Here is a 26,661-nt window from a genome sequence, read left to right as displayed (position 1 = left end):
AATCCATAAATATATTTTGCTTTGAACTGAAATCCAAGCACTCTCAGTCTCCTTTTGCTTCTCCACTGACTTCCTGCAAAATCTGCATAGAATGAGAGCAGGTCCCGACTCTCCTCCCTCCAAGTCCTGTCTTTCATTTTCCCAGCCGCGATTCCTACCTCCTGCCTCTTGAGACACATCGACAGGCCAGGCACGGTCACAACCCCAGCGAAAGGCCCTTGTCTCAGACAGGGTTGGCAGCTGCCTCCTCTTATTGGCAGGACATTTATCATCTTGAGGAAAATATTGACGGATAAGAAACCCCAGACAGGCAGTGTGTCTTGCTGGGCAGGCAGTCTGCTGCTTGGGAAATGAGTTTTAAGGTGCTGGTTCCAGGGTGTTCTGGAAGAAAAGGAGGGAGGCGGTCCTGTGGAGAATGGCCTGTGCCCTCAGAGGTTTGACAAAATCCTTCGAATGACTGTGTCTAGTACTTAGTAGATGTTCAATAAATGAGTTAGATGCAGGTTCAGTGGGCGCTTTGGATGCCATCTGGAGGATAGAGGCCCTTTGTCCAAACCCTTAATTTCACAGGTGGGTAAATGGGGTCAGGGAAGGCCAGTGATTTGCTCAAGATCACACAGCAGGTCGGTGGCAGAGATCAGATTAACAAAGTCCATGGATCACCAATCTTACAAGGGAACACTGTCTGTTACACAATGATGCTACCAGGACATATCCCAAAACCTCTGGTCAGATGGGGAAGTCTGGGAAGCTGGAACCTTGGGTTCCCTAGGGAATCAGGAAGAAGTGAATCCTCTGTCTTGCAGAGCCAGTTCTCAGGGAGCACATCCTTTTAAAGATGAGGGAAGTGGGAATAAGGCAAGGCGGGCGTGTTACTTGGAGGGGTGGTGTGACATGGGCCCATGCTGCACTAAGCCACTGTCCTCCCCATGCACCATGGTGCTCTCCCTGAAACCACCAACTGGTTCCCACAGTCCTCTCTAACCTCATTGCCTCTCACCCCCTACCTCAGACCCCAAGGGCTAGACTCGTCCAAAGGAGGGAAGCAGCCCTCCCAGCGCTCTGGGCCCTGCACATGCCGCTCTCCCAGCCTACTAGACCCTTTCGTAGCACCTTCCTCGCTGCACTTACTCCCACCCCCGGCATCCCCAAGGCTGGGTTTGCTGCTCCTTCTAGCCACTCCTTGTAGCCCCCTCTGTCACAGCACTGTACTGGAGGCACTCTCCTGCCTGTCTCCCTCACCACACTGGGAACTTCTCTAGGCAGAGGCCATGACCACTTGACGTTGCATCCCCAGAAACCAGGCCAGGTTCTGGCGCACAGAGGAAGCTCAGTAAGTGTGACCCTGTTATCTTCCTCATAGAGCTTAAAAACGAAGCTGCCTCTCATTGGCTCTTGTTCTGACCTCTAGGGCCACACAGAACAGATCTACTTTCTATGCTCCATGATGGCTCTTTAGAAATTTGACCAAATCATGGCTTCCAAATATCTTCTTTCCAAGGAAAATATCCCAATTCCTTAACAAGTTCTTCACCGGTCATAGCTTTGTACTCAAAGCTATCGGTGACTGACCATCTCGGTTTGCTTAGGACTGTACTGGTTATAGCCTGGAAGCCTCCTGTCTCAGGAAATCCCTAGGACCTAGGGAGATCTGGACAGTTGGCCAACCTAGTTTTGTCTTCCTTTTCCATCTCAGTCCTTCAGAAGCCTTGTATCATTTTTTCAATGTCCTGCATACAGTAGGGGCCAGAAATGAACACAGGGCTCAGGAGTCAACAACACAGCAGGACGAAGAAAGGCCAGCCACCTCCTTGCTCCTGACATCCGCTTCTGTTAATGCAGTCAGTCAGCATCAATTTCAGCAGGAGGACAGAGTGGGGTGGATGTGGCGGTTGATACATTTGCCTTGGTGGCCAACATTGAGCTTAAGTGTCAATTAAGATGTCAATACCATTTTGCTACACAGAAAACCTGATTTCCCCAAATCAGTACTACCTTCAGCCGTTCACCAATTATTTATTAAACACCTACAGTGTGGCACATGGTCCCTCACTTTGTCCTTCGAGTTGGTCAGAGCTAGGCCTAACTCTGCAACGGGTTCGAACCGATCTTGGGTAAAATTCTTCCATGTTGGGGGCTCTCCCCACATTTGTCAAACAAGAGGATGGGGACACAAGGAAGTACGCACATAAGTGTGCGAATGGCGACAAATATAAACAAACAGGTTCGAGTTACTTAAGAACTAGCCGGGATTTTTCTGACCATCAGCTAACAGCCATAATCCTGAAACAATATCAACTCTCTTTATCATCAACTTGGTTTCCATGGAGCCTCACAGTGCTGCTAGAGAAGGCTGATAGTTATCACCATAAAGAAACTTTACAACTTTGTAATTTGTAGCTCTCTGCTGTCAGTAATATTAACAGCATTTCGAATTACGGCTATAAAGTTGACAACAGCAGATAAAACCCTTAGAAACCTCATTTGTGGGGATGAGGGAGGCTGGGGGAAGGTAATGACATTTTGGTTTTCTAGGCCTGGAGAGGAGGCACGCTTTGACGTGGAGGTAGGAGCAACGGGGCCAAGGCAGGACTCGCAAAGGGCAAGGCAGCTTAGCTTGGGCAGCACAGAAGGCGGGGGTCTGCGTGGCATTTGGGTGATCAGAGCTTGCACTCGGGTCAGTGCCAGGGGTGAGGGTTACAGAGAGCAAGGCTAGCAGATGGACAGGGCTGGCTGGTGGGTCTCAACCTCTGCGGGGTTCAGGAAAGGGCTTTTGTCCTACAGGAAATGGAGGGAATCTAGGCCAACAGCAGAGCAGGGAGGAAGGTAAGACAAAGCCTACCAGGCAGGACGAAGAGAGCATGTTATTTGAGTTTTCGGGGCTTCAGTTTCTCTACTGTAAAATGGAGGTGCTTATTTCAAAGGCCAAAAATCAAATGATCTTTCTGCATCTGTCTGTCCATCTAGCTAGCTAGATGGCTAGCTAATAATTTAGAAATCATATAATTTCATCTTCTAATCTAAAGATAGGAAGATTTGAACCCAGAATGGGGAACAGATCTTTCCAAGCCAACGTGGTAAAGTAGAGGCAAGCCAGTCCTCCAGTGCAGGGATCCTGACCCGTCTCGTGAAGCTCATCTCAATGTTATTATTTTTACCATTACTATTGCTACTATTAGTCATTCATTCATTCAGCCATTTAGTAAGCACTCATGTTTAAAGGTCAAATTCTAGTCCCCATCCTGCATGAAGGAGAAAAAGAAAGCCACAGGCCTCCATCTAGTTTAGTCTTCTGTTCCCACAGCCCTCTGATTGAAGCATTTTTTGCTTATGAATTTTAACAAAGGCCTGACCCTGGGCATGACAATCAGGAACGGGGAAGGACCTAGATATTTGTACATGCCAACCAACAGGCCAGACATCACAGTTTCTTACTCTTCTGTCTCAAAAGTGAAGTCTCTTTAGCAAGAAAGAAAATCCGGGCAGGATCTCCTCCCTCCTGCTCCCAGCACGTCCTCCAACAGCCCCAATACCCACACGTACATATTCTGATCATTCCTCTGAGCAACGCAGATAATATCCCCCGTTGTCCTACAGTGAGCCAGCTAGGAGATGCTGGTAAGGGCTGCTTCTGTTTCTTTCTCTTTCTTTCTTTCTTTCTTTCTTTCTTTCTTTCTTTCTTTCTTTCTTTCTTTCTTTCTTTCTTTCTTCTTTCTTTTCTTTCTTTCTTTCTTTCTTTCTTTCTTTCTTTCATTCCTTGGCATCCACTGAGGTTCTACCCAGTATCAGTCTTTAGCCAAAGAGGTGAAGTGATTTAACTAAGGTTGCACAGCTTTATGAAGGAGACAAGAGGCAAAAGGCCATACTAGAGTGGGCACACCAAGAAAATCACTCCCTTCATTATAACTCTACAGTAGCTTGTAGAAAAATCCACTATGACTCTGTCCAAAGCCTTCACTTTTCTCCAGAACTTCAGGCTTATACAGTCATCTGACTACTAAACGCCTCCACTTGTATATCACACAAGCTCCCTACCCTCCATTCATCCCAGAGCTCAACTATCCCCACCCCAATCCTTTTCTCCCAATTTAAGTGATTGGCCCCACCATGCACCACGTTCAAATCAGGAAAATTGGGTATCTTCCTTGACTTATTCCTTTATCCTCACACTCACACCCAAGTAATCACCAAAAATAATCCTATTTGTTAGATATTGATACATGTTGTTAAAATGAAACTGGCTTTGTCTTGGTTTTAGCCAGGATCCCAAGTCTATAACTACACATTTCTAAGTGAGTTATGAAATCACCAGGCAGGACTTGCAGAGGGAAACAGAAAGCCAGTTTTGCAACCTTTAGCTCCCGTTCAGACAAGAGGGTGGCTGGAGGGGTGCAGTGACCTGAAGAGGTGAACCACCAGACCACCAGGGACTGAGGAAGGACCATACATATACAACCAGCCTGAGCAGACGTATTTGCCAACATCAACGGCTCTCTAGGGCCAGGGATGCTATGTCTGAAGAAGCTTATGAGGGCTTGCTCAAGCCATCTTGAGAACATCCCCGTCAGCCAAGACCTTTTCTGCCCCTTTCCTCCTCTCCCTCATCCTGCTCAAGCTTGGAGGGCTGAACATCTGGGGTCAGCCAGATGGAGGAGAGGGCTGCGAGGCAGGCTGAGCAAACACAAGTCACCATGAGCCTGTGTAGAAAAGCCTGAGCTGGAGGATGGGACAGTTTTTACTTTGAACAGCTGTCATGGCTCTGACTGGACCAGATGTGGTCATTGCTGAACTGAGACTCTTTTGTGACCAGACTTAATTAGAAAACTTGTAGTTCCCTGAGAGTTATTAGAAAGTCATGAGGCCCGCCAGAGCTCTTGTGTGTCTGGGTCTAGGTCTATAATCTATCTGTATCTATCCGGAGGGTCAGTGGGGGACAAAAAATACTTTCTAATCCTAGCCTGTGGACACCGTTTGTTCAAAGTACCTGTTATGCAGTTCCCAGATCTTTCTCTTTCTTGCCTCTATCCGGCTCTGCCCATGTTTCTTTAGTCACGTGCTGCTTCTGGCACAGCCCCAACTATCCTCTGATACTTTGGGACACACATCCTCTCTCTGGCATCAGGGTTCTCCCCTGTACACCTACCTGCCAAGAAGGCTGCCCCCATCCCTCCTTCTGCCTGTGTGCCTTTCGTCCTCAAGGTCTGAGCCTTAGCTTCTCTTCCTACAGGAAATCTTTCTTCCGTCTGCCTCCCCTCCACCCCTGCAGGGTTAGGGACTCCCAGATACTTCCCTGACCAGCAGAAGTCCCCTCTTCCAGAGCATTTACTTTCTGATGCTGCTGTCCCGACCTTTCTCCCTCCTTTCAAACTATCTCCTCCTTGAAGGCAGGGCCCATGCCTTATCCATCTATTTCTAGCATCTAATGAGTTGTATTTGATGGGCAAGTGAATAAATGATATTTTCATTTATGATGCATAAATGATGCATATTTGAGAAGACCCAGTACAAGGTATATAGTCGGCTCTGAATTTGGACCAAGCCAGTTACCTGAATTCTAAATCTCTGCATCTTCTTTGGGCCACACTAACCATTCTCTTCTCCCAAAGCCAGCATTTTCTGATTTCAAGAAATCATAGCTATAAGCTATAAGCCTATGTAGAAACCAGTTTACTTGGGACCCAAGGTCTCTGTTCCCAGTGTTTTCCTCATCCATTATATCGAAGAGCTATTTCCTATAGCTTGTAACCAGACCATAAACAAAGGCCAGAGGAGCTCTGGGTTATTTTATGATTTCAGTTTAGCCTTTCTCTCTGTCTTTTTCTTCTTTTTTTTTTAATCGTTTGAACAGAGCATATTTATTACTTGGCAGGCCAGTAAATTGTAAATAGGGTTTGCTGAAGAATGGCCCAAAATTCTTAGGAATTTATCATTCCACAACGACAACAACAAAAACAACAAACCACAGGAAGGAAAGGCGAGGGAACTGATATTTAATGGCACTGAGTGTGTGCCCAGTGATTTATCTGCATTCTTCATGTAACCCTTGAAACAACTCTGTGAAGCAAATAATCGTCACCCTCACTTTGCAGACGAAGAAACGGTGGTTCAGAGTGGTTAAATACCTGGCTTAGAGCCCTCAGCTAGAATGATGCAAAGCAGAACTGGCCCGCAGGACTCCTACATCAGACACACAGAGGGAGACCAGGGCAGAGGCCTCTGAGGATGTCCCCCTCTTGGATTCTGCTCAAAGTCACAAGTCTTCCTTCCAGAAAATGAACTATGTATCTTTACTCACAGTTTTGCACAAACTGTAGACTGTTCGTAGGCTGTTCTTGAAGACCATCCATAAGCCCCTCCATTAAGAACCTTTAACTATAAGAATGAAAGTAGCTACGGGCTTAGGGTGGTAGGCTGTCCAGGACACCTTTGTGTTGCTCTTCCCTATTAGACTGAACACTTAACGCTCACGGGATCACTCCATTCTTTAGACTCCCCAAAACACAGAATTGTGGATTCTTGATTTTATAAATTCACCTAAGCATGGGGTTATAAAGTTTCAGATTTCAGAGAAAGACCTTAGAGTATCAGAGCCAGAAGGGACCACAGGAGAGATCAAGCCCACCCATGATGTCATTCCACGGCTCTGATAGGTAGAAATATCAGACGCCGAGGCTAAGAGAAGGCTTGCTCAGAGCTCTCCAGTAACAGTGGTGGAGTCAACATTCAAACCCCACATGCTGGCTTCAGAGCCAGATCATCAGGGTCAAGACTCACCCAATAAAAGGAAGGCCATGCAGTCTGCATGGGGGTGAGAAGAGCTGGGGCAGGAGGAGCATCTGTTGAGTAGCTATCAGGTGCCAGGCAGTGCCAGTGGACTGGAGATACAGGGCATCATTTCACTCTCCCAGGATCCCTGAAGAGTGAGTATTATCACGATTTTTGTTTTGCAAATGGAGAAATAGGCTCAGAGCGGTGAGATAAGCGGCCCAAGGTCACACAGCTCGGGAAGCATCAGTGACTGTCCTCTGCTCTATTTTCCTGATGGAGTGGAGAAGGAATGTCAGAGAACAAGCCGCTGATAGTGTTTAGCTGGTGCTTTTCCAGGGAGAAAAATTAAACTGACAGATGCCTATGTTCTAGTGGGTGGAGAGGCGGACGCTTCTGTGGGCCCGGGTGGTATCCCTCAGGACTCCCTGTCCCCCAGCTCTTCCCTGGTCTTACGCTCACCCAGCAGGCCCTGGACAGCTGACATGTCCTCTGTGTACCCTGATGTGAGAAGGGCTGCTCCGGGGGCAGGCACCCACCCCACTCCACGAGCCACCTGGTGTTGTGAGGCCAAGGCCCTCGGTCGTGGAGACTCCACCCAGACCCTTTGCCCCATGAACCCTGCCAACCCCACCACAGCCTCCTGTCCTAACAGCACATTCTTAATGCAAATGGAGGTCCTCATTCACAGGCACATACACCTATTGGATGTTTTAACCGACAGTCACTTAATATTTAAAGCTGACAGGGCAGACGCACATGCTTTATTTCATTTTAACTCCTTGCAGCTCAGTGAGGCTTAGTGCTGTGTCCTCCTGTTACTGATGAGGACACTGAGGCCCTGGGCAGGTGGCGAAACTGGCCCAAGGTGACACATCTAGCAGGTGGCTGAGCCAGGATTCCAACCCAGGTTTCTTTCATTTGAAAGTCTGCCCTTTGCTCAAGGGCGCATTTTTCATGGCTGTCTCTGCTTCATTCCCTTAGCAGGGATTAGGAGAGCGCAGGTTCACAGTCTCTGGGAAGAGCGTGGGCTCACCTTGGGGAGGCTACGGGACGTGCTGAAGGGCACTCTCTGGGATGACGCTGCTGCTGTCATCACAGTCCAGGTCTCCTGACTCCGGGCTGAGGACACGTCCTCCCAGGCCCTACCGCCTCTCCCATCAGACCATGTAATTTCTCTTTCCGCTTGGGACATGAAGCTAGCAGCCAGCAAAGATCAAAATCTGTCTGCTTCAAGTCTCCCTCGTTTATGAGAGGAGGGTGTATTTTGAACAAGAACCAGGTTAAATCACTCATATGGTAAGCGGGCCTGGCCTCCTCGTGCAAATCCTGGCTCCTCTTGTCTCCAGGTGGCGGCTCAAAGCAGGGTGGCTCTGAGGGCATTCTGGTCTGCTCTGCTGTGTGCCGCCTCCCTGGCCACCCTGAGCTCCTTCCCATCGCTAGCTCCTGCTCCCCACTGACACCCCCACCCACCACTTACCAAATCGACATGAAGGGGGTTCCCTGGTCTACGCTCTCCCTGGTAGCACCCAGGTTTAGCCCTGACTCATCTCCCCGGGGTTGTCAGAACAGCCCCCGGTGAGCGTCCTTGCCCTCAGTCTCGCCCCCTCCCTGCCCCATCTATCCTTCCCACTGCAGCCAGAGTGGCTTCCCACCACCGTGCGACACTCTTCTCTTGCTCTCCATTGCCTTCACGTTCGAGTTCAGATTCCTCACAGCCTGCCACTTCAGTGACACCTCCTGCATTTGCCATCCTCGGACCACTTCCTTCCTCCTGCACACCTTTCTGCCTCCCCTCTGTCTGCCATGTTCTCCTTCCAACAGCCCACCCAACCCAATCTGGCTAATTTCAATTCAGTCTTAGAAACTCAGCTTCGATGTCACTTCCACCGGGAAGGCTTCCCTGACCTCCCAAAGTTGTGCCTGAGTCTCCTCCTACCCCCACACGAAGACATTTTACACAAAGAAGTCCTTAGTATCTTCTCTGCTACATCTGCCGTGCCTAGAACCTACCCTGGCTTATGGCAGATGCTCACGTGTACTTGTTACAGGAAAGTTGCCCATGGCTCTCTGGAATTCCTCCGCTAGGGAACTTACCGTACATATTATAATTGCCACTTTCCTTTTCTGTCTCTCCAAGCAGACCGGAAGCTCTGCGAGTCTGGGACCGTGGCTTTTTGTTCAGTATTTTACCCTGGATGCCTAGTATGATTCCTGGCACACACTGACAGTGTGCTTATTTTGATGAATGAGGACTGGGTGTTGAGGAGGCAACCTGGGCCTGGGCCAAGGGAGGGGCATTCTACTAAGAAACACACATTTACTTCCAACACAAAAGCATGTGAGGTGCTCAGAGAGCACCTGTGACATCAGAAATCAACCACAGACTAAGTGCAGGTCTCCTCTGAGGGACCTGTGGCTCGCTGTGGGTATGTGGAATCCCACCCCGCACACATGCTTAAATGCTTCTTCCAGGCAACTCCCCCAAGGTCAGGGGAGAGCAAAGCAGGGAGAACGTGGAATGACACTTACCCTGTATTACAGGAGGAGTTAGCAGGTCCCCAAGAAGTCAAGGCCACATGTCAAGTGTTGGGGGTGGGGGGCATGTGGACCATAGAAGAGGCCGGGTTCCTCTGCCTCACAGCAGAGCCTACTCCCTTGGCCTTCCTAGGGCAAGTGCTTATTAAAGCAGATTTCAAGATGACTGTCCCAGGTGTGGTGACTGGAAGGAGGGGACTCTTGAGATCTTATCATGACCTCTCCAGTGCTCTACTGGATCTGAAACATAGATCAAACACCTGGCCTACTTACTGCTCCCCCTTCCATGGGGGGGCCATCACTCTGCCTCCCATACTCAGCAAGGTAACTGGACCTCCCAGAGCCACCAGGCTGCAACTGACTGGGTGGACTAGTCCTGAGTCATTCCCCAACCAGGAAGGATGATTCCTGTATGGAGTATGGTAGGAACTCCGTATAACTGACCAAGGGTTGAAAAAGGCTAAAAGGAGCACTTCAACTTCTGGGGAGAGAGAACATATATATATATATACAGAGTTAATATCATCCTTTTCCTTTCTCCTTCATCAACTATAATTTTAAGAAAATTAAGTGTTAGGAAAGGAGAAGTGGGTCAATCCAAAAACAAAAGGATAAAGGAAAAACTGTCACGATCTGTCACGATCCTTAGGCAGTGACCTGACATTAAAACAACACCCAGGAAACTAGAATGACTAAACAATCTCTAGAAATTCAAGCAGCTAGAAAGTAACCTCCAATTTCACTAGAAGAAGCATGGGGGCTTTGGGAGAAATTTTATGAGGAAGTTAAGGGGAAAAGCAATTTGGCAAAGGAAGTGCCAAAGCAAAGAGAAAGATGTACAGAGGATGGGAAGGAAGGCAGGAAAGACAGCGGGGAGGCACAGGGAGAGAAGGAGAGGAGAGGAAGATGGAGAGAAAAGAAAAGCCAGGAGGAAGGGGACATAAGAAGCAGGGAGAGCAGACTCACCCCCTCATGAGGCCATGGAGGGGAGAAAGAGATGGGAGCAGCATAGGACCACAGCAGGGGCAGGGGGGTGCCCTTTAGAAGGGCGAGGACAGGACAATCCAAAGATGCCACCAGCAGAACAGCCTCCATCCTCACCCCAGAGTGTCAGCCCTCACCAAGCCGGAGACCAGAGTCCTGACCTGCCCGTTAAATCTTGCCAGACCTGGATACTCTCCGCCAGATGTGGGCTGGCCCAGGCCTGGGGGGACCCGCCAAGGATACAGGCTTCCTCAGTGTAGGGCACGGCCGCCGTGGTGCCCCCGATGATGTAGCTGTAGAAGGAGACCTCGAGGGTGTAGCAATAGGAAGTGTGGTCCAGTAGCCCGCCAAGGAAGCGACGCCCGGTTCCTGCTTTCACGGCGTCCCGGTTAAAGGACGTGCTGGACTGGGAAAGACAAAGCCGGGTGCAGAGAGTCAGGGCTGGGCACCTGCTGGCTATCAGCCTGTGTGAGTCTAACAACACAACTGCGTCTTAGTTTCCTCGTCTGAAAAGTGGGATGGTGATCACACATCACAGGATTATTACGAGGACCGATGAAATAAAGGCAGAATTAAAAGAAAGTATCCAGCAGAGTTCCTTGGATAGTACCTGCCATTTAACAAATACCTGTGGGAATCTGAAAGGGGACAGACGGAGAAAGGAAAAGTGGACAGAGAACAAGAAGCAATTATACTATGATGATAACCAAAATGAGAAAATTTGGGTAGTGCTTTCAACTTGATAAAGTTTCCCACATGGCATCTCATTTATGCTTCAAAATAACCCCTTGACGTGGGTGCTGCAGTTTGGGCCCTCTGGGTGAGAAAACGAGGATCCCAGAGATGGAGCAAGCAAGTTTTAGAGCACAGATTAAACCCAGGGCTGAGCGACTCCAGGCACCCCGACATGCCTTCCCGGTGCTCCCCCTCCCCTAGGGGCAGCCCATCTCCTGCCCAACGTCACCAGAGGGTAGGGATCACAGCGCGTCGGTCTCCCCCATCGCGGGGGACAGAGGAGGATAGAGCAAGCAGGTCCACGTCTCAAGGCCCTCGTTCAAAAAGATGCGAGATTGTTAGGCACCTTGCCTTATGTGGTTTAGCCTGTTAACTCATCTGTAAAGGGGAGGCAATAAGAACATCTCTATCATGGAAATGTGAGGGTGACTCCTCTGTGGCTAACAGGGCATTCTGTGCTAACCCGTGGAGATCTAACTAAATAAGAGTTGGGGTTTTTAATAAGAGAATGTGTGTTGGGGAGCCTGGGTGGCTCAGCTCAGGTCATGATCTTAGGGTCCTGGGATGGGGTCCCATGTTGGGAATCCCCGCTCAGTGGGGGGTCTGTTTGTCCCTCTGCCTCTGCCTCTCCTCCCTCTCATTCTCTTTCTCTCTCTTAAATAAATAAAATCTTTAACAAAGAGAGAGAATATGTATCTTGTTCAGCAGGATATAAGAGGAGAAAGAAAAGAGGGAGAGGGATCCCTGGGTGGCGCAGCGGTTTGGCGCCTGCCTTTGGCCCAGGGCGCGATTACTGGAGACCCGGGATCGAATCCCACATTGGGCTCCCGGTGTGTGGAGCCTGCTTCTCCCTCTGCCTGCGTCTCTGCCTCTCTCTCTGTGTGACTATCGTAAATAAATAAAAAATTAAAAAAAAAAAAAGAAAAGAGGGAGAAAGAAAATAGTAAAACAAGGCAGAAAATTAGAGACATATTTAAAGGAAGAGAAATTGTGTGTGTGCACACGTGTGTCCCTATGTTGCATATGCACATGTGTGTGTGTGAATTCTGAGGCAAAGAAAGGGGTCAGAAAATCAGAATGACACATCTGAAAGGACCTTTGAAGTCCATGCAGGACTAAAATCATTTTAGAGTCGGTTACTGAGGGTCAGAGAAGAGGGGACACAGGGACGGGATGAGGACAGGCCTTGAGCTCTTAAGGGGGCTGCAGTAGAGAAACAACGCCAGGCAAGGCCAGAAACAAAGCTCCTTGACTGTGCCCCTCTTGTTTGCCCTGGGAACCTCACCTCTGTGAGGGTGTCTGAGGCCTGTCGCCCAGGAAGCGTGGACCAGGAGGCCACAGTGTGCTTGTGCTCTGGAATGGCAGTGGTTTCAAAAAGTGGTCGTCCTGTAGGTCCCTACAGAAACAGGCATACGGCTCTTTCTGTCCCAGACGTGCAAATGGGGAGCTGCCTGCTTTGATTCTACTGCCCGATGCTGAGTGGCTTTGCTGTAGATACTGAACGTCTCTGGGCCGCAGGTGTCTCTTGGGTACAGAGAGGAGACTGGGCCAATTCCTTCCCTGGTAAGGCCTTAGAAATGTTTAGGACTCAAAATGCATCTAACCTCATGGAGAAACACATCATCCCCACTAATGTCCAGCCCGGGAGGAATGGGCAGGGAAGTTTTCAGCTCATCAACTTCAAAAATTGCTATGACCTTTGTGGGCCTCTCCCCCTCTGGCCACATGGAAATAACAGGCCTCAGAGAGTTAGTATCAAAACAAAGGAAAATGTGCAAAAACTCTCTCCTCTGTCCTGATACCACCTGCCAATTCTCCTGATCTTTTCTCCTTGCCCTTTCCCCAGGATTGCTTTCTGCTGCAAATTATGCTCATGGCCAGGCCACAGCCTCTCCTCTGCGTGTGAGGCAGGCAGTTGCAGCCGGTGTCTGGCCCCTGCTGAGGTCTGTGCGTCGGCAGGCTCCGGCTACCACGACTGCCTCCCCGGAGGCTGTGCACAGGCAGGGCAAAACATGATCGCCCACAAATTCCTGACAAAGAAATCGGGGCCCAGAAATGGTCAGGGAGGGAGAGCATGGGGGGCACAAGACCCCTGTCCGCAGGTACGGGAGGCTCCTGCTAAAAGGGCCGGAGCCGGTGAAAGTAGACCGTGGGCCAGGGCCCAGCACGGGTGGATGCTCAGCGAGTCCCTTCTCTAGCTAATGCTGGCGTCAGCTCAACGGAACAAATCCCAGGTCCTCAGAAAGACCCAGGGCTGCCTTTCCAAAGAGTCTCCCTCCGGGTGGGTGAGGAGCCGCTCGAGGGCCTGGGCACAGCTTATTGGCCTGGATCTTTCTCACACACACGGGGCTGGCCTGGAGCTGGGTTCTCTGAGGGTTGAACCCAACTGAACTGAGTGAGGAGGGAGAGAGGTGAAGTAAAAGGGGGGGGGGAGCCAGGGGGTTGCTGAGGGAGAACTCTTGACCTACGTAGGAGAAGTCCTCGGCATTCTGGCAGAGGAGCTTGGGGAAAATGGCCTGCCTCTGGAACCGTTCCTCATCCTCAAAGATGTTGCCGTACATGAAGCCATTCATCATGGTGGAGTGGGCGTGGATGTCGATATAAAACTCCAGGCTTGTTTTCTGTTGAGAGAAAGGATGACAAATGAGAAGTCTGGGGTCACTGAGCTTGCCTTAAAGGACCAGACGCTAAACGAGGTACACACACACACACACACACTCACTTCCAAGCTGCACCCCTGTGTCAGCAGATTTAGCACCATTTGCGATGTAATTGGAGAGGCTGAGACTTGTGAAGATCAATTTCTCCTCACTTTTAACACCGTCGCCCCCCACCCGGGGGGCTGAGAACACTCCCTTTAGTGTCCCACTTTGGGGTTCTGAAGAGGTGAGGGTTTTGTTGGGTTCAGTCCTGATGTTGCTTACCCAGAACAGTTCATACATCCGTGACTAAAGGCACTAGCCGACTTCGTTTTCCTGACTAATGAGGTAGCGCAATTGTATTAATATTGGCCCTGCTTATGGTTTGGGCCCCACTGGGCCATTTCTAGCTGAGGAGGTCTGGGGTAGATCATGGCCCTACAACGAGTCTCAGCCTTTTGTATTTGACAAATGGGTATTTTAATTTCAACCTCCAAGAGTTATAGTGGGAACCAAACACTATAATAATAATTACTATCATTTACTGCATATTTTAATGCATGCCAAGCACAATTCTGGGAGTTTTACATATGACATATTAATTCTTTTATTTAACCTCATTTCATATTGCCACACCTGCTCCCCAATAATATCTAAATAGTGCATGGATAAAATAGTACACATTATACCTTGTACTCCATAAAAATGATTTTGACCAGGCTTTCTCTGCTCTTTCCTTACACATATTTAAGGCATTCCCTAGCCTGGTGTGGTATTCTTCGTGAACATTCCCATCTACGAGCTCCCTGACAGTAGGGAGATGTCTGGGAAGGGCCCAGTGGCTGGACATGAAGGGTGCTCAGGAGCTGCACACAGAACCACTGAACAAATGACCCCAGAGAGACTGCCCAGACAACACCATAGATTAGCAAGAATTGGGGAAATATTTTGGCCCATAGATCTTCAATGTCCCTGGAATCTGACCTTCTCTTCCTATATATCAGCCCAACGTATACCCAATAATCCTTTTCGAGAGTTACAGAGGCTCAAATGCGAAAGAGACTTGTCCAACCTGGCATAACTGAGTCTGAAACCCAGGTCTCCTGACCCCCGGCACAGTTAACTTCTCACTCTCAACGGGCCAGCTCTAGAACACTCAGGGGCAAAACCTGGCCACCTCTCCATCCCCTTTCTAGCATGCATTCCTGGGAAAGAAAGAAAGCCTGTGCTTAGAAGGATTCTTCCTCCTTCGGACACTTTTAAACAAAGTTAAAACCAAATGAAAACTGTGTTGCTTCTAGAATGTGGGCCTGATGACTGTCATTTCATTTGCCTCCAAGTTGGAGTGAAAAATTACGTCTTGCCGAGCTCCCAACTCTCTGGGTAGCGTAAGCTGTCTTTGGAGAGACACAAGATGCACTGCTCTGTGTGATATTAAACTCATCATTTTCAGCTTTGGAGGTGGAATACACAATGATTCAACAGGAGCCCTATAAAAGTCATCTTCGCAATTTTATTTTCTTCAATTGTCTGTCTTTTCCTCTGAGCTTTTGATGAGCTGCAGAGGAGAGGAGGAGGCGGAGAGATGACTTCAGAAATGTGTAAGGAAAAGCTGCAGTTTCTGTCTCTGGATGCCGGAGCTGGAGGGGCCATGGAAGCCAGCTGCTCTGACCTCGCCAGGGTCAGCCCCGTGCGGGGAGGCCGCTTGCTTAGGGTCAGCCAGTGCGTTAGCGAAGGAATAAGAATTAGAACCCGGTTCTTCTGATAACATTCTGGAGTGGCTTCCGCTGCCCTATCCTGACACCTGGCACCTAATGTGATTTCACTTTAAATAAGCAGAAAATTATATTGATTGACTTACATGGTTTCAAAAGTCAAAAAAGATAGGAAAGGGTTTATAGGAAGAAACCTCCCTATCACCCCTGTGCCTCTCCAGGCACCGGTTTCACTACTCAGAAGCAACTCCTGGCGTCATGTTCTCCTGCATCCTTCCAGAGACACTTTAAGCAGAAACAAATATCTGCCCCACGCCCAACCCCGCCATCCCCAGGACACACAAATGGGGGCACACTGGACACACTATTTGGATCTGCTTTTTATCTCTTAGCAGGTCTTGGAGGTAATTTTTTCTCAATACATAAACAGTCACTTCATTCTTTTTAACAGCCATATATACACTGTTCAGCCAGTCTCCTACTGACAGATATTTCAGAGATTTCCAACCTTTTCCTGTTACCAACGATGTCTTAGTGATTGACTCTGAATATATGCTATTTCCCACGTATATAATTACATGCAGGATAAATTTCTGGAAGTAGAATTTCTGAGTCCCCTGTGCATTTGCAGTCCTGATCAATACTGACAGACTGACCTCTTCAGAAGGACCAATTTACATTTTTAGCAAAATATTGCAATGTCTCTTTTTGCAATTACCTTGACAACATGGGTGGAATGAAACTCCTTGATATTTGCCAATTTGGTGGGTGGGTGAAAAAGGATATCTAAGATTACTTTTTTTGTTTTTTGTTTTTAAGTAGAGCCAAATTGGAGCCCAATGCAGGGCTTGAACTCATGACGCTGAGATCAAGACCTGAGCTGAGATCAATAATCAGACGCTTAACTGACTGAGCCACTCAGACACCCCTAAGATTAGTTTTTATCTGAATTTTTCTTAGTACAATTCTCTTTATTACTTGGTTAGGTTTAGGCTTTTCACATGAATTTGCTTTCTATGAATTATCTGTTAATTTCATCTACCCATTTTGAAAGCTAGATTGTTGGCCTTTATGTGTAGTACAAAAACATTTTGCTCAGTTTATCATTGCTTTCTGACTTTACTTCTACTAGCACTTTTTTCCATGCAGAAATTTTTAAATGATAATTTTTTACACAGATTTATCAGTCTTTCCTTTTGTGGTTTTGGGGTTGAATTCTTTCATTGTTTCTTCTATTACTTTTATTGTTTCACTTTTTAATATTTAAATATTCCATTTCAATTTTAATTTATGTGGACGTAGGCTGTGAGGTAGGGATTGCACTTTACTGTCCCACAGTACTTACGAGATTGTGCATCTTTTCTCCACTGACCTGAAAAGTCAACTTTACCAACCATTTTTGGACTTTTATCCTGTTCTAATCATTTATCTATTCATGTGTCAGTACAATACAGTTTTAATTAAGTTTATAATGTAACTTGTTTCATTTTATATTTTTAAGTGTAGTTAACATCTGTCACCATGCAACTCTATTACAATCCCACTGACTATATTCCCTATGCCATACCTTTTCTCCTCATGACCTGTTCATTCCATAACTGGAAGCCACTCCCCTTCACTCATTTTGTTCATCCCAAACAACCTGTTTGTTCTCTATATTTATGGGTCTGTTTCTGTTTTTTTGTTTGCTTCTTTTGTTTTGATTTTTAGATTCCACATGTAAAGGGAAATCATATGGTATTTGTCTCTATCTGACTTATTCCACTTAACATAATGCCCTCTAGGTCCATTCACATTATCACAAATACCAAGATTTCATTCCTTTTTATGGCTGGGTAATATTTCATAAATATATATTTATATAAAATAAAATGTATATATATGTGTATACACACACACACACACACATATTTATACCATTCTTTATCCATTCATTTATCGACGGACACTTGGGCTGTTTCCATATGTTGGTTATCATAAATAACACTGCAATAAACATAGGGGTGCATGTATCTTTTCAAATTAATGTTTTATAATGCATTTTAATATTTGAATGGCTATTATCACCTCATTATGCCTCCTTCTCTAAATTTTCCTGTATTTTCTTGCATATTTTTCTATATTATCTTTATAATTAGCTTGTTTAATTTTCTTTCTCCCCTAAACTCTGTCGATATTCTCAATAATATAACCATACCAGACTTTTGTATTACTAGAGGAAGAATTGACTCTTAAGACTTAGAGCCTTCCAATCCAAGGATATGTTTTGACTTTCCATTTAGTCAAATTTTCTCCTGGATACAGGAGGAAATTTTTTAAGTTTTTGGTTTTGTTTTCATATAGACCACGAATATTTCTTTTTTCTTTTTTCTCTTTTAAGATTTTATTTATTTATTCACGATAGTCATAGAGAGAGAGAGAGGCAGAGATACAGGCAGAGGAAGAAGCAGGCTTCATGCCAGGAGCCTGACGTGGGACTCGATCCCGGGACTCCAGGATCACACCCTGGGCCAAAGGCAGGCACCAAACCGCTAAGCCACCCAGGGATCCCAACCACGAATATTTCTTTTTGATGCCAAGGTAGTTTACATTTTTACTTGTTGCTGTACATGTGATGCTTTCTTCCATTAACTCTTCTAACTAATGGTTCCTAAATACAAAGGCTCTTGTTCTTTTTCTTATTTATTTTTGTAGTGATCTCTACACCCAGTATAGGGTTCAAACTCACAACCCTGAGATCAAGAGTTGCATGTCCCTTCACTTGAACTGGCCAGGCACCTCAAAGGCTCCTGTTTTTGACATACTAAATTTGTACCCAATACTTCACTAATTCTATTATTCTTTATAATAACTCATCATTTTATTTTCTTGGATTTTCATTTGCTTATTCAACAAATAATCCGAGTGTGAGACAGTGCCTAGGCATTGGGTGTGCACCAGGGAGTGTGCTGGGTGCTAGGGATACAGCAGTGAACACAACAGAAAGTTCCTGAGCTTGAAGAGTTTATATTCTATGAGGAGAGAAAGGAAACAAACAAACCAATTACTAAATATCCAAGATATCAGGAGGCATTAGTGCCATGGAGACAGATAAAGTAAAGAAATGGAATAGAAAGTAATAGAGGGTTCTTGAAAACCAGCAGCATGAATGGAGCAGGAGAGTTAGTCTTGAGACTATCAGTTGGAAGAGTCTTCCAGGTAGAAGGAGAAGTAAATGTAACAGCAACATGCACTTGGCATGTTTTAGGAACAGCAAGGAGGTCAGGATGCCTGGAAAGAAGGAGGGAAGAAAGGGGTTTGTAAAATTATTACCTGTACATAGTACTTCTATCTCCTCCCTGTCCCCTTCCTAGTTTTTATGCTAATTTCTTTTTCTTGTCTACATTGGGTAGTACTTCCAAAAGAATGTTAAGGATTAGTTTCTTTCTTTCTTTCTTTCTTTCTTTCTTTCTTTCTTTCTCTTAAATTTTTTTATTCATGAGAGGCACAGAATGAGAGAGAGAGAGGAACAGACACAGGCTGAGGGAGAAGCAGGCTCCATGCAGGGAGCCCGACGTGGGACTCGATTCCAGGTCTCCAGGATCACAAGTGCTGGGCTGAAGGCAGTGCTAAACCTCTGAGCCACCCGGGCTGCCCAAGGATTAGTTTCTAAGACTGTTTCCCACTCTGAGGTTCTAGGTGCTGGAGCTGAGTAAAAAAAAGTCTAGGGTATTTATCTGAATAGGGTCTAAGTTCTTTATCTTCATCACATCATTTCTTCATCAGGCCGTGCACTTTGCTGGAAATACTGAAGACCACAAATACTAATTCCAAGATCATCCTTATTATGTTTTGTACCTAATCTGGCTTTGTGGACTTGTGTGGGCCCAGTTAGAAGGCAGGAGCAGGGGTTCTAACTCTGGTTCTAATGTTAACACAATGTGTGAACATGGAGAAGTGGCAACTCATCACTGTACCTCTTTTCCTTAATTTAAAAGTGGTTGCTGGATGAGATAAAGGAGCTATGATTTCTTCTCATCCTCAGTTAAAATAAATCCTTCATTCTTCCTCAAGCAGCTCCTTGCTTAGGCCTTGGTATCAGTACTTGTTGCTCTACACCTAATCTGGCTGATTATGTCTGTACGTCTATAAGTGCTTTTGGGCAGGGACAATGTCTGATCCAAGTCCCATCCCCTTTACTTGTTCAACTACAATAACTTCTTACCCAGTTTCTTTGCTACTCCAGAGTAATCTTTTTAAATGCAAACAAATCACGTCATGTCCCTAGTTAAAACTGTTTTATATTTCTCTACTGCTCACAGGATAGAGTCAAAGCCCCCTCAAATATTTTGAAAGGCGCTGCACAATCCAGTCCCTGCCCTATCTAGTTCTCAGCTCTTGTCTGACTGCTATGCTCATGACTTCAGTCTCCACATTGACACACAATAAATATCTCCTCTGTTTGAAGTACATTTTATGAGGCTAACTTTGATGCAAGCCTCAAATGTAAGGCAGAAGCTGAGTGGATGCTCACCAGTCTCAGTGCTTTTTCCTGGACCGTGGAAGAAATCACCCAGTCTCCTTTGCTATCTGGCTAGGATCACGTGGGATGTCAGCAGTGGTGACACGTGCCACTTCCAGACCTGACCATAACACTCATACACAATCACCCACATTCTCTCTTGCTTTTGTGCATGGAAGCCACGTATAAAAACAACAGTATCACAAGGAGAAAGAAGCCAATATGCCTGAATCAACCCTGGGAGGAAAATGACCAGGAAAGCCTCCTGACCTGTTTCAGACTGTGATGAATCCATTACTGTACTAAGTCGCTGAAATTTGGGGATTGTTATTGCGGCTAATATTATTCATCTGACTAGTATACAATCTCAATTCAAATAGCCTATCTTATTCCTCAGGATGAGGTAACAGCCTTTGTGCTCTCACAAGTCAAGGTACGGGTCTCTATCTCATGGCACTCACCACATGGCATATAAATGCTTTGTTTATCCCTACATCCTGTTAAAAATGTGAGTTCTTTCAGGCCAGGGACCATACATTGTTGGTTTTTTAAATCCATAGGGCCAAAGCAAGACTGGTGTGTGGTAGGTTATCATTCAAGGTTTGGCAGAGGAATGAACAGAAAATAAAATGATGGAAGAATGAGTGAATTATAAGAACAAATACAGGCATTTTAAGTTTTCCCCAGCAGTCAAATGAGGTACCTCTCTGTGGCCATGTCAGAGTAAGGACTGTGTGGCTGACGCGGGGCCCTTAATTACAATTTAGGACTGAGCTTAGAGGGGAAAGAAAGCATCTCTGTTCTTTCCTTCCAAACTTAAGAACCTTAATTAAAACCAAGTGATGAAGGGCTGTCCCCTTGCCAGCAGCCAACAGCTCATCCTGCTATCAGGGGCCTAAAGAGTAAATTAAAATCAGTGCCAATAAAATTAAAACTACCTTAGGGCATATTTGCGACATAATTTAGTGTGGAGTTTGCTTCTTCCTAGACACCAGGGAGGAAATTTTTTTTCCCCCTACATTGAGCCGCTTCCCTGCTTCACCTCAGATCTGCACTCAGTGCTGGGATGTGGTGCTGACTCGATCCCATTTGGACAGCACTTCTGGGGTGATCATATATTCAATCCAGTGAAAGAAGGGAAATCCAACCCAGGAAGGTCAGGAGGGCTTAGCTCAGACAGCAGTAGAGGAAAGCAGTAGAGCCAGGACCCATGTCCCTGCAGTTACAGGACCATGCCCTGCATCCTACTGTGGTCTCAGGGCTTCCAGTCTAGCCAGGGAATCCCCCTGGCCTTAGGATTGCGAGGCCTAGGTGGTTTCCTTCATCTCCCAGCTGATAGGTCTGGGGGCCCATCCTAGTGGGCACTGGGGCTGGGGGGCTGGGCTGGAGGAGCAAGGAGCATTAGAGAACTTCCAGACAGCTTCCCTCTGAGATGTGCCCTGGGAAGCTATGACCCCATGGACCTCAGGTGAAAACACCCCAAATCTAATATTTATATTATCAACTAAAATATTTCCCTGTTTCTTTCTTTCAAGTTAAAGTAGAAAAGAAATCAGTACAATATATATAAAGCTAAAGGAAAAATAAAAAGTTGAAGTAGATGTTTATGGAAGTCAGGGCACATGTCCTAAGGCAGGAAGAATAATTTTTCAAAAAAAAAAAAACAAGAACTCTTTCTTTAAAATCAACTGAGCAAATGAAACAAAACAATGTCAAAGTCTTTTGTTGTGCATGATCTAGACATCTGAAGGGGCACAATTAAGGCTTCTCCACTCACGTACACCCTGGAGATGGCTGAACAGAACTTCTGGTCACAGAGAAAGGATGTGATGAATCAATGGGGACAAAGAGAGGAACAACCACATAGGAAACCCAGATAGCTAGCCTCGGTTGAGGGGAGGAGCTATGGACACGTTTTCTTCTGCCTTCCTCCATTTTATGCTCCAGCCTTATCTGCTACTTCTAGACCCCCTGCAGCTCCCCCAGCACACATGCTCTCCTGCTCTGTGCTTCTTGCCTGCCATTCCTGTGGGTGGGAATGTCTATCTCCCCGTCCTTCCCCTGCTGGTAACAGCTTGCTCATCTTTCACTGCTAGGCCCAATGGGCCCCCTTGTCCAAGATGCCTTCCTTGACTCTCTTAGGAGCAACAGCTCTCTTTTCTGGACTACCCTAGATTTTTAAAATATCCTCTTTTAAAGTAGTTGTCATCCAGTTTATTCATTCATTCATTCATTTGACAAATATTTGGCAGTGACACGCAGGTCCCTGGAGCCCCCTCGGGGAATGTAGGCATCATTAGCACAGAGGCATCTCAGGAGCCCTCTAAAGCTGAGAGTTTGGGTAGAGGAGGACATGAAGGAGACTGGAGTGGCAGGGAGGAGGAGGAGGAAACATGGACAGTGTGGTTTCATGAAAACCAGAGCAAAAAAGAAAAAGAAAGAAAGGTTTTAAGAAGGAAGGAGTAGTTTGTGAAGCCAGTAAGGTCTAGGACCATGTCTGGTTCACCTCGTATCCCCGGGGTATATCCTAGGGCCCAGCACACAGTAGGGGACATTTGCTGAGTGACTACATGAATCATAAATGAATGAAGCAGATATCTGGCTTCAGAAAGGGGCAGAGGAAAGGGTGTGGTGCTAGGAGTTTCAGGGCCTAGACTCTAACTCAAGGTGCCATGGAAGCAAGATAGTAATAACTGCACAGTGCTTACCCCCAGGCACCCTTTAGTCCTCCCACAAACCTCTCAGTTAGAAACATCATTTACAGATGAGGAAACCGACCGAGAGAGAGGTTCAAGTGACTTGCAAAGGAGCCTCCACACTACATAGTGGTAACGGGGCAGGACTCAAGCTGCCGGGCTCTGCAGTCCGTGCTCTTAACCATGACTTCATCAAAAGCAACGGACCTTTACTGAGTGCTTCCTATGTGTGGTCTTGTAATAATTCTAGTGATCATCTACGAGTTAAGCACTGTTATAATCAAAGGAGGAAAATTAAGCAAAAAGCTTGCGAGCGGCAAGGTTGAGATGCAAACCCAAGTCTTTCTGACCTAGAGCTAAACTCTTCATCTCTAAACTATTCTGAACCACCCAGCCTTGGGATCTGTGATCTCTTTGCCTCAGCAGAGTAAACTTTGGGACACAGGAAATTTGTGACAGTCACGTGTAGGTGTAGGGAAAAAGCAACAAGACGAGAGTAAAAACATTTTCCTGCTTCCAATTTGTCTTTCATAGTCCATTCGATGTAGAAGTGAAAAGTAAGATCTTTTTGTAAATAAAGGCGTTTCTGCATCTCCTCCTTCTAATGACCCAGGAGGAGCTGGGTCTGGCCTGGTGGGAGGGAGCCTTCCCTGCTTCTATCCTCCTTCACCTCTGGCCTACGGAAGGGAGAGAGACCAGAGGCTCAGCATGAGAGGGCTGCGCTCACAACAGACTTTCCCAGGGCAAAGGAGAACCCCTGATCTGTCTCCTGCTCCCCATAGCAGGGACCAGTGTTGACCATGACAATGATGATGATGACGGAAGGGTACTCATGGAGTAAGGTGGTTCTGGATTCACTAGGCTTGGCTTCAGGTGTCAGCTTAGCCATGGGGGAACTTTCTACGGATGTTACCCTCCATCTCTGAGCCTCTCATCCCTAAAAAGTAGGGATAATAATCTCAACCTCACAGGATTGTCATGAAGTATCTGGCTTTGTGCTTAGCAAAATGTCTGGCAGTTTATATACTTTTAATTCATTTTTTTTTCCAATCACACAGTGATGCTACATGGAGGTGCTGTGCTTGGCACCATGGGTTTGGACCTCCTTGTGCTCAAAAGCTTGCAAGGAAGATGGACATTTTAAAACTAACTGTGTGTGCAACAGACTTGAGGAGAAGTATAGGGTCCATAGGAGCACAGAGCTCAGGGGGCTTGGAGACCCCGCTTACACAAATGCACATTTCATCCCTGTTCAATAGACATCTACCGACAATAACGATTGTCTTTCACATTTGCAGAGTTTATAAACCATTCTCATACCAGTTAGCTCATGTGGTTCTCTCAACTATCCACTGAAGTAAACGGGAGCTTAGTTTCTCAGAAAAATCTCACAGACTGGCTTCTCAAGATCTCATAGTGGGAAAGGACCTCAGCTGGATTTTAACTTAACATCTCACTACCTCCAAAGTCTCCGCTTGCTCCTCCCCTCTTGGGGGTCACCCCAGGTGCTCAATCCTGCACCAAAAGTGGATACAGATACAAGTGGAAAAGCCAAACCTCCCTGCAGAAAGCCCCAGTCTGAGCAGAAAGACAAACTAAGAAGAGGACGGAGATATAATATGTAAGCTTGTGAGAGCCGAGGGACATTTTAATTTCATAATTAAAAGTTAATGTTGCTTCATTATAAATCAAAGGCTGATGAAACTAGGGCACCCCCAGGAACATGTTAGGAACTCAATAAATATGTGTGGCCTGAATGCTTGGAGACATCTCCTGTAGGAGGTTGTTAGCTGATCCAGAGAGAGAGAAAAATATATGTCTAACCACTGAGCTGGGGGTTTGGTAAGTCCTCAGTAAATCTTAGTTCTTCTTCCCAGGAAACTCATCTTGGCTCTCCTACTAACCTGCTCTGTGACCCTGGAGAAGTTTCTCTCCTTCTCTTCAATTTCCCAATTTAGAGAATGGATTTGGTGACTTTTCGTGGCCCGTGACGCCCCAAGAGTCATATCTTTCAATCATCTCATCTTTCCGCTTTGCACTGTTGCTTTTTTTTTTTTTTCTCCTTCCTTTGGCCTCTGAGGACTGATTCTGCCAGAGTTTCCCACCTTATTGCCTCCAAGACCTGTACCTGATCCTTTTCCCTGGTATGGCCCTATGTGAGAACCTACTCTAAGACGGCAGTCAACCATTTCCCCATGATAATGCATCTTCCCGTTGGGCAAGGTTGGCATCACTGTTTTTCAAAGAAGTGTTCAGGGGTGCCAACACTCATGCTGCAATGCTGTACGGTATGCTGGAGAAAAATAAGGTGGTTGCTAAGCCGCTTTATTCAGTGTAGGTGACTGGGGATGGGGACAGGGGAGGAGAGAGGTGCAGACAGAGATCCTGTAGCTATTCCTCTGTCCCTTTTCCTCTTTCCTTCTCCCTATCTCTCATCTTGCTCCTCTCTCTTCATCCCTCTCTTCTCTGTTCCCCTCTTCCCACCTCTCTCTTTCTATAGTGTGGTGGGGGGAAGACAGCCAAGGGAACAAGCAAGTGCACATCAGCCATTCAGGTGCTCTGGGAGATGTATGTGGAGACTGGGGGAAGATACAGCTGAAGGAACCAGCAATTTATTGGGTAGTCAGGAAAGGCTTCAGAGAGGAGGTGGCTACTGAGAAAGGTATTGAAAGACAAGAAGGTGTTCACCAAGTGGATGATAAGGAAAGGAGCCCCCAGTAGAAAGAAAGACATTTTAGACAAAGGGAGCTATGTGAGAAAAACCCACAGGACCCCAAACCACCCGGCCCATGAAGGGACCAAAAAGGTGTTTGGCATGATTGAAGAGTATTACTGGGGAGGGGGGCAGTGCATGACAAAGGGAGCTGAGGAGGCTTCCATGGACCCATCATGGAAGGCTTGTCAACCACTAAGGACTTTTCATATAAAGTGGAAAATATAGAGAAGTATTTTATGAAAGTATAACATGATTATGTTTGTATTGTATTTTTGAAAGATTTTTTTTGGAGGCTCTGATGAGGAAAAATTAGAGGTTATAAGACTCAAAGGCATGTGGAACAGTTAGGACATTTTTGTTATAGTTGAAGTGGGAACTGATTGAAAAATGATAAGGTTCTCAGTTAGAGCAGGGGTAGGGAGGGAGAGAGGAAGGAAGGGCACACATTTGAAACCTATTATAAAATAAGACTGATGGTGCTGCATACGGGGCCTAAATTCGGACGGATTCTCAGGTTTCTGGCTTGCATGGCTGGCTGGAAGCGGCGGGGCGGGGGGGCATTCCCTGAGATTGGTCCTGCCATCATCTTCTCAGTGTGAGTTGGATGCCTGCCTCCTAGGTACTGGTCCCTAGTTAGAGGATGATGCTCTCAGAGAGCCTATGGTCTTGGGTTATGACAGTTTGATATGAACAAGTCGATTTTTCCATAGGCATGGCTATTTAAGTGAAAGCAACATATTTCTCCATGTAATCTATGCATTTCCTATAAAAATGGAGCTCCTTGTTAAGCTAAAGATAAGCATTGTGCATTTTTATAGGATATAAAATAAGAGCGAGTGTTTTTTAAAAAAATGAAACCCCTAAATACCCATAATCAAACACCTGGGTGCCCTAAATGGGATGAGGGCAAGGATGTTCTCAAGCAATATCTTTGCTACAGGTTTTCACTGCCTCCGAACAGAAAATTTTGATGGTTATGGGCCACATCACTTGGCCAGAAAGCAGCAAGGAGGAAGGGGGCAGTTTGAGAGTCAAGCAAGGGTTGGACAGGGAGGTGTGGGGGACAAACCAGGCTTTATCTCTTGTTGGAAAGCAAATCCCAGAACAGGGCAGGCTCCTTCATTACAACCACATCCACATCCACATCCACATCCACATGAAAAGCCTTTATTTATTTATTTTTTAAAAAATATTTTACTTATTTATTCATTAGAGACACAGAGAGAGGGAGGCAGAGACACAGGCAGAGGGAGAAGCAGGCTCCATGCAGGGAACCTGATGCAGGACTCAATTCCGGGTCTCCAGGATCACACCCTGGGCTGAAGGCAGATGCTCAACTGCTGAGCCACCCAGGCGTCCCATAAAAAGCCTT

The 26,661-nt window shown here is 46.4% G+C and overlaps 1 protein-coding gene across 13 annotated transcripts in view; it reads right to left on the bottom strand.

The window, feature by feature from the left end:
* LOC112914739 (BEN domain-containing protein 5) overlaps positions 1 to 26,661 on the bottom strand; it is a 1,350,915-nt gene that overhangs the window by 44,611 nt on the left and 1,279,643 nt on the right. For all 13 annotated transcript variants that reach the window (XM_072724031.1, XM_072724033.1, XM_072724038.1 and 10 more), the window contains 2 exons: positions 13,491 to 13,643; positions 10,531 to 10,693 (listed from right to left, as the gene is read on the bottom strand). In XM_072724031.1, coding sequence (XP_072580132.1) covers positions 10,531 to 10,693; positions 13,491 to 13,643 — 316 coding nt within the window. The remainder of the gene's footprint in view (positions 1 to 10,530; positions 10,694 to 13,490; positions 13,644 to 26,661) is intronic.

The sequence above is a fragment of the Vulpes vulpes genome, chromosome 10, assembly GCF_048418805.1.
Source record: "Vulpes vulpes isolate BD-2025 chromosome 10, VulVul3, whole genome shotgun sequence".
Classification (NCBI taxonomy): Eukaryota; Metazoa; Chordata; class Mammalia; order Carnivora; family Canidae; genus Vulpes; species Vulpes vulpes.
Note: the sequence above shows the minus strand (reverse complement) of the source record. Positions and strands in the feature narration are given on the sequence as shown.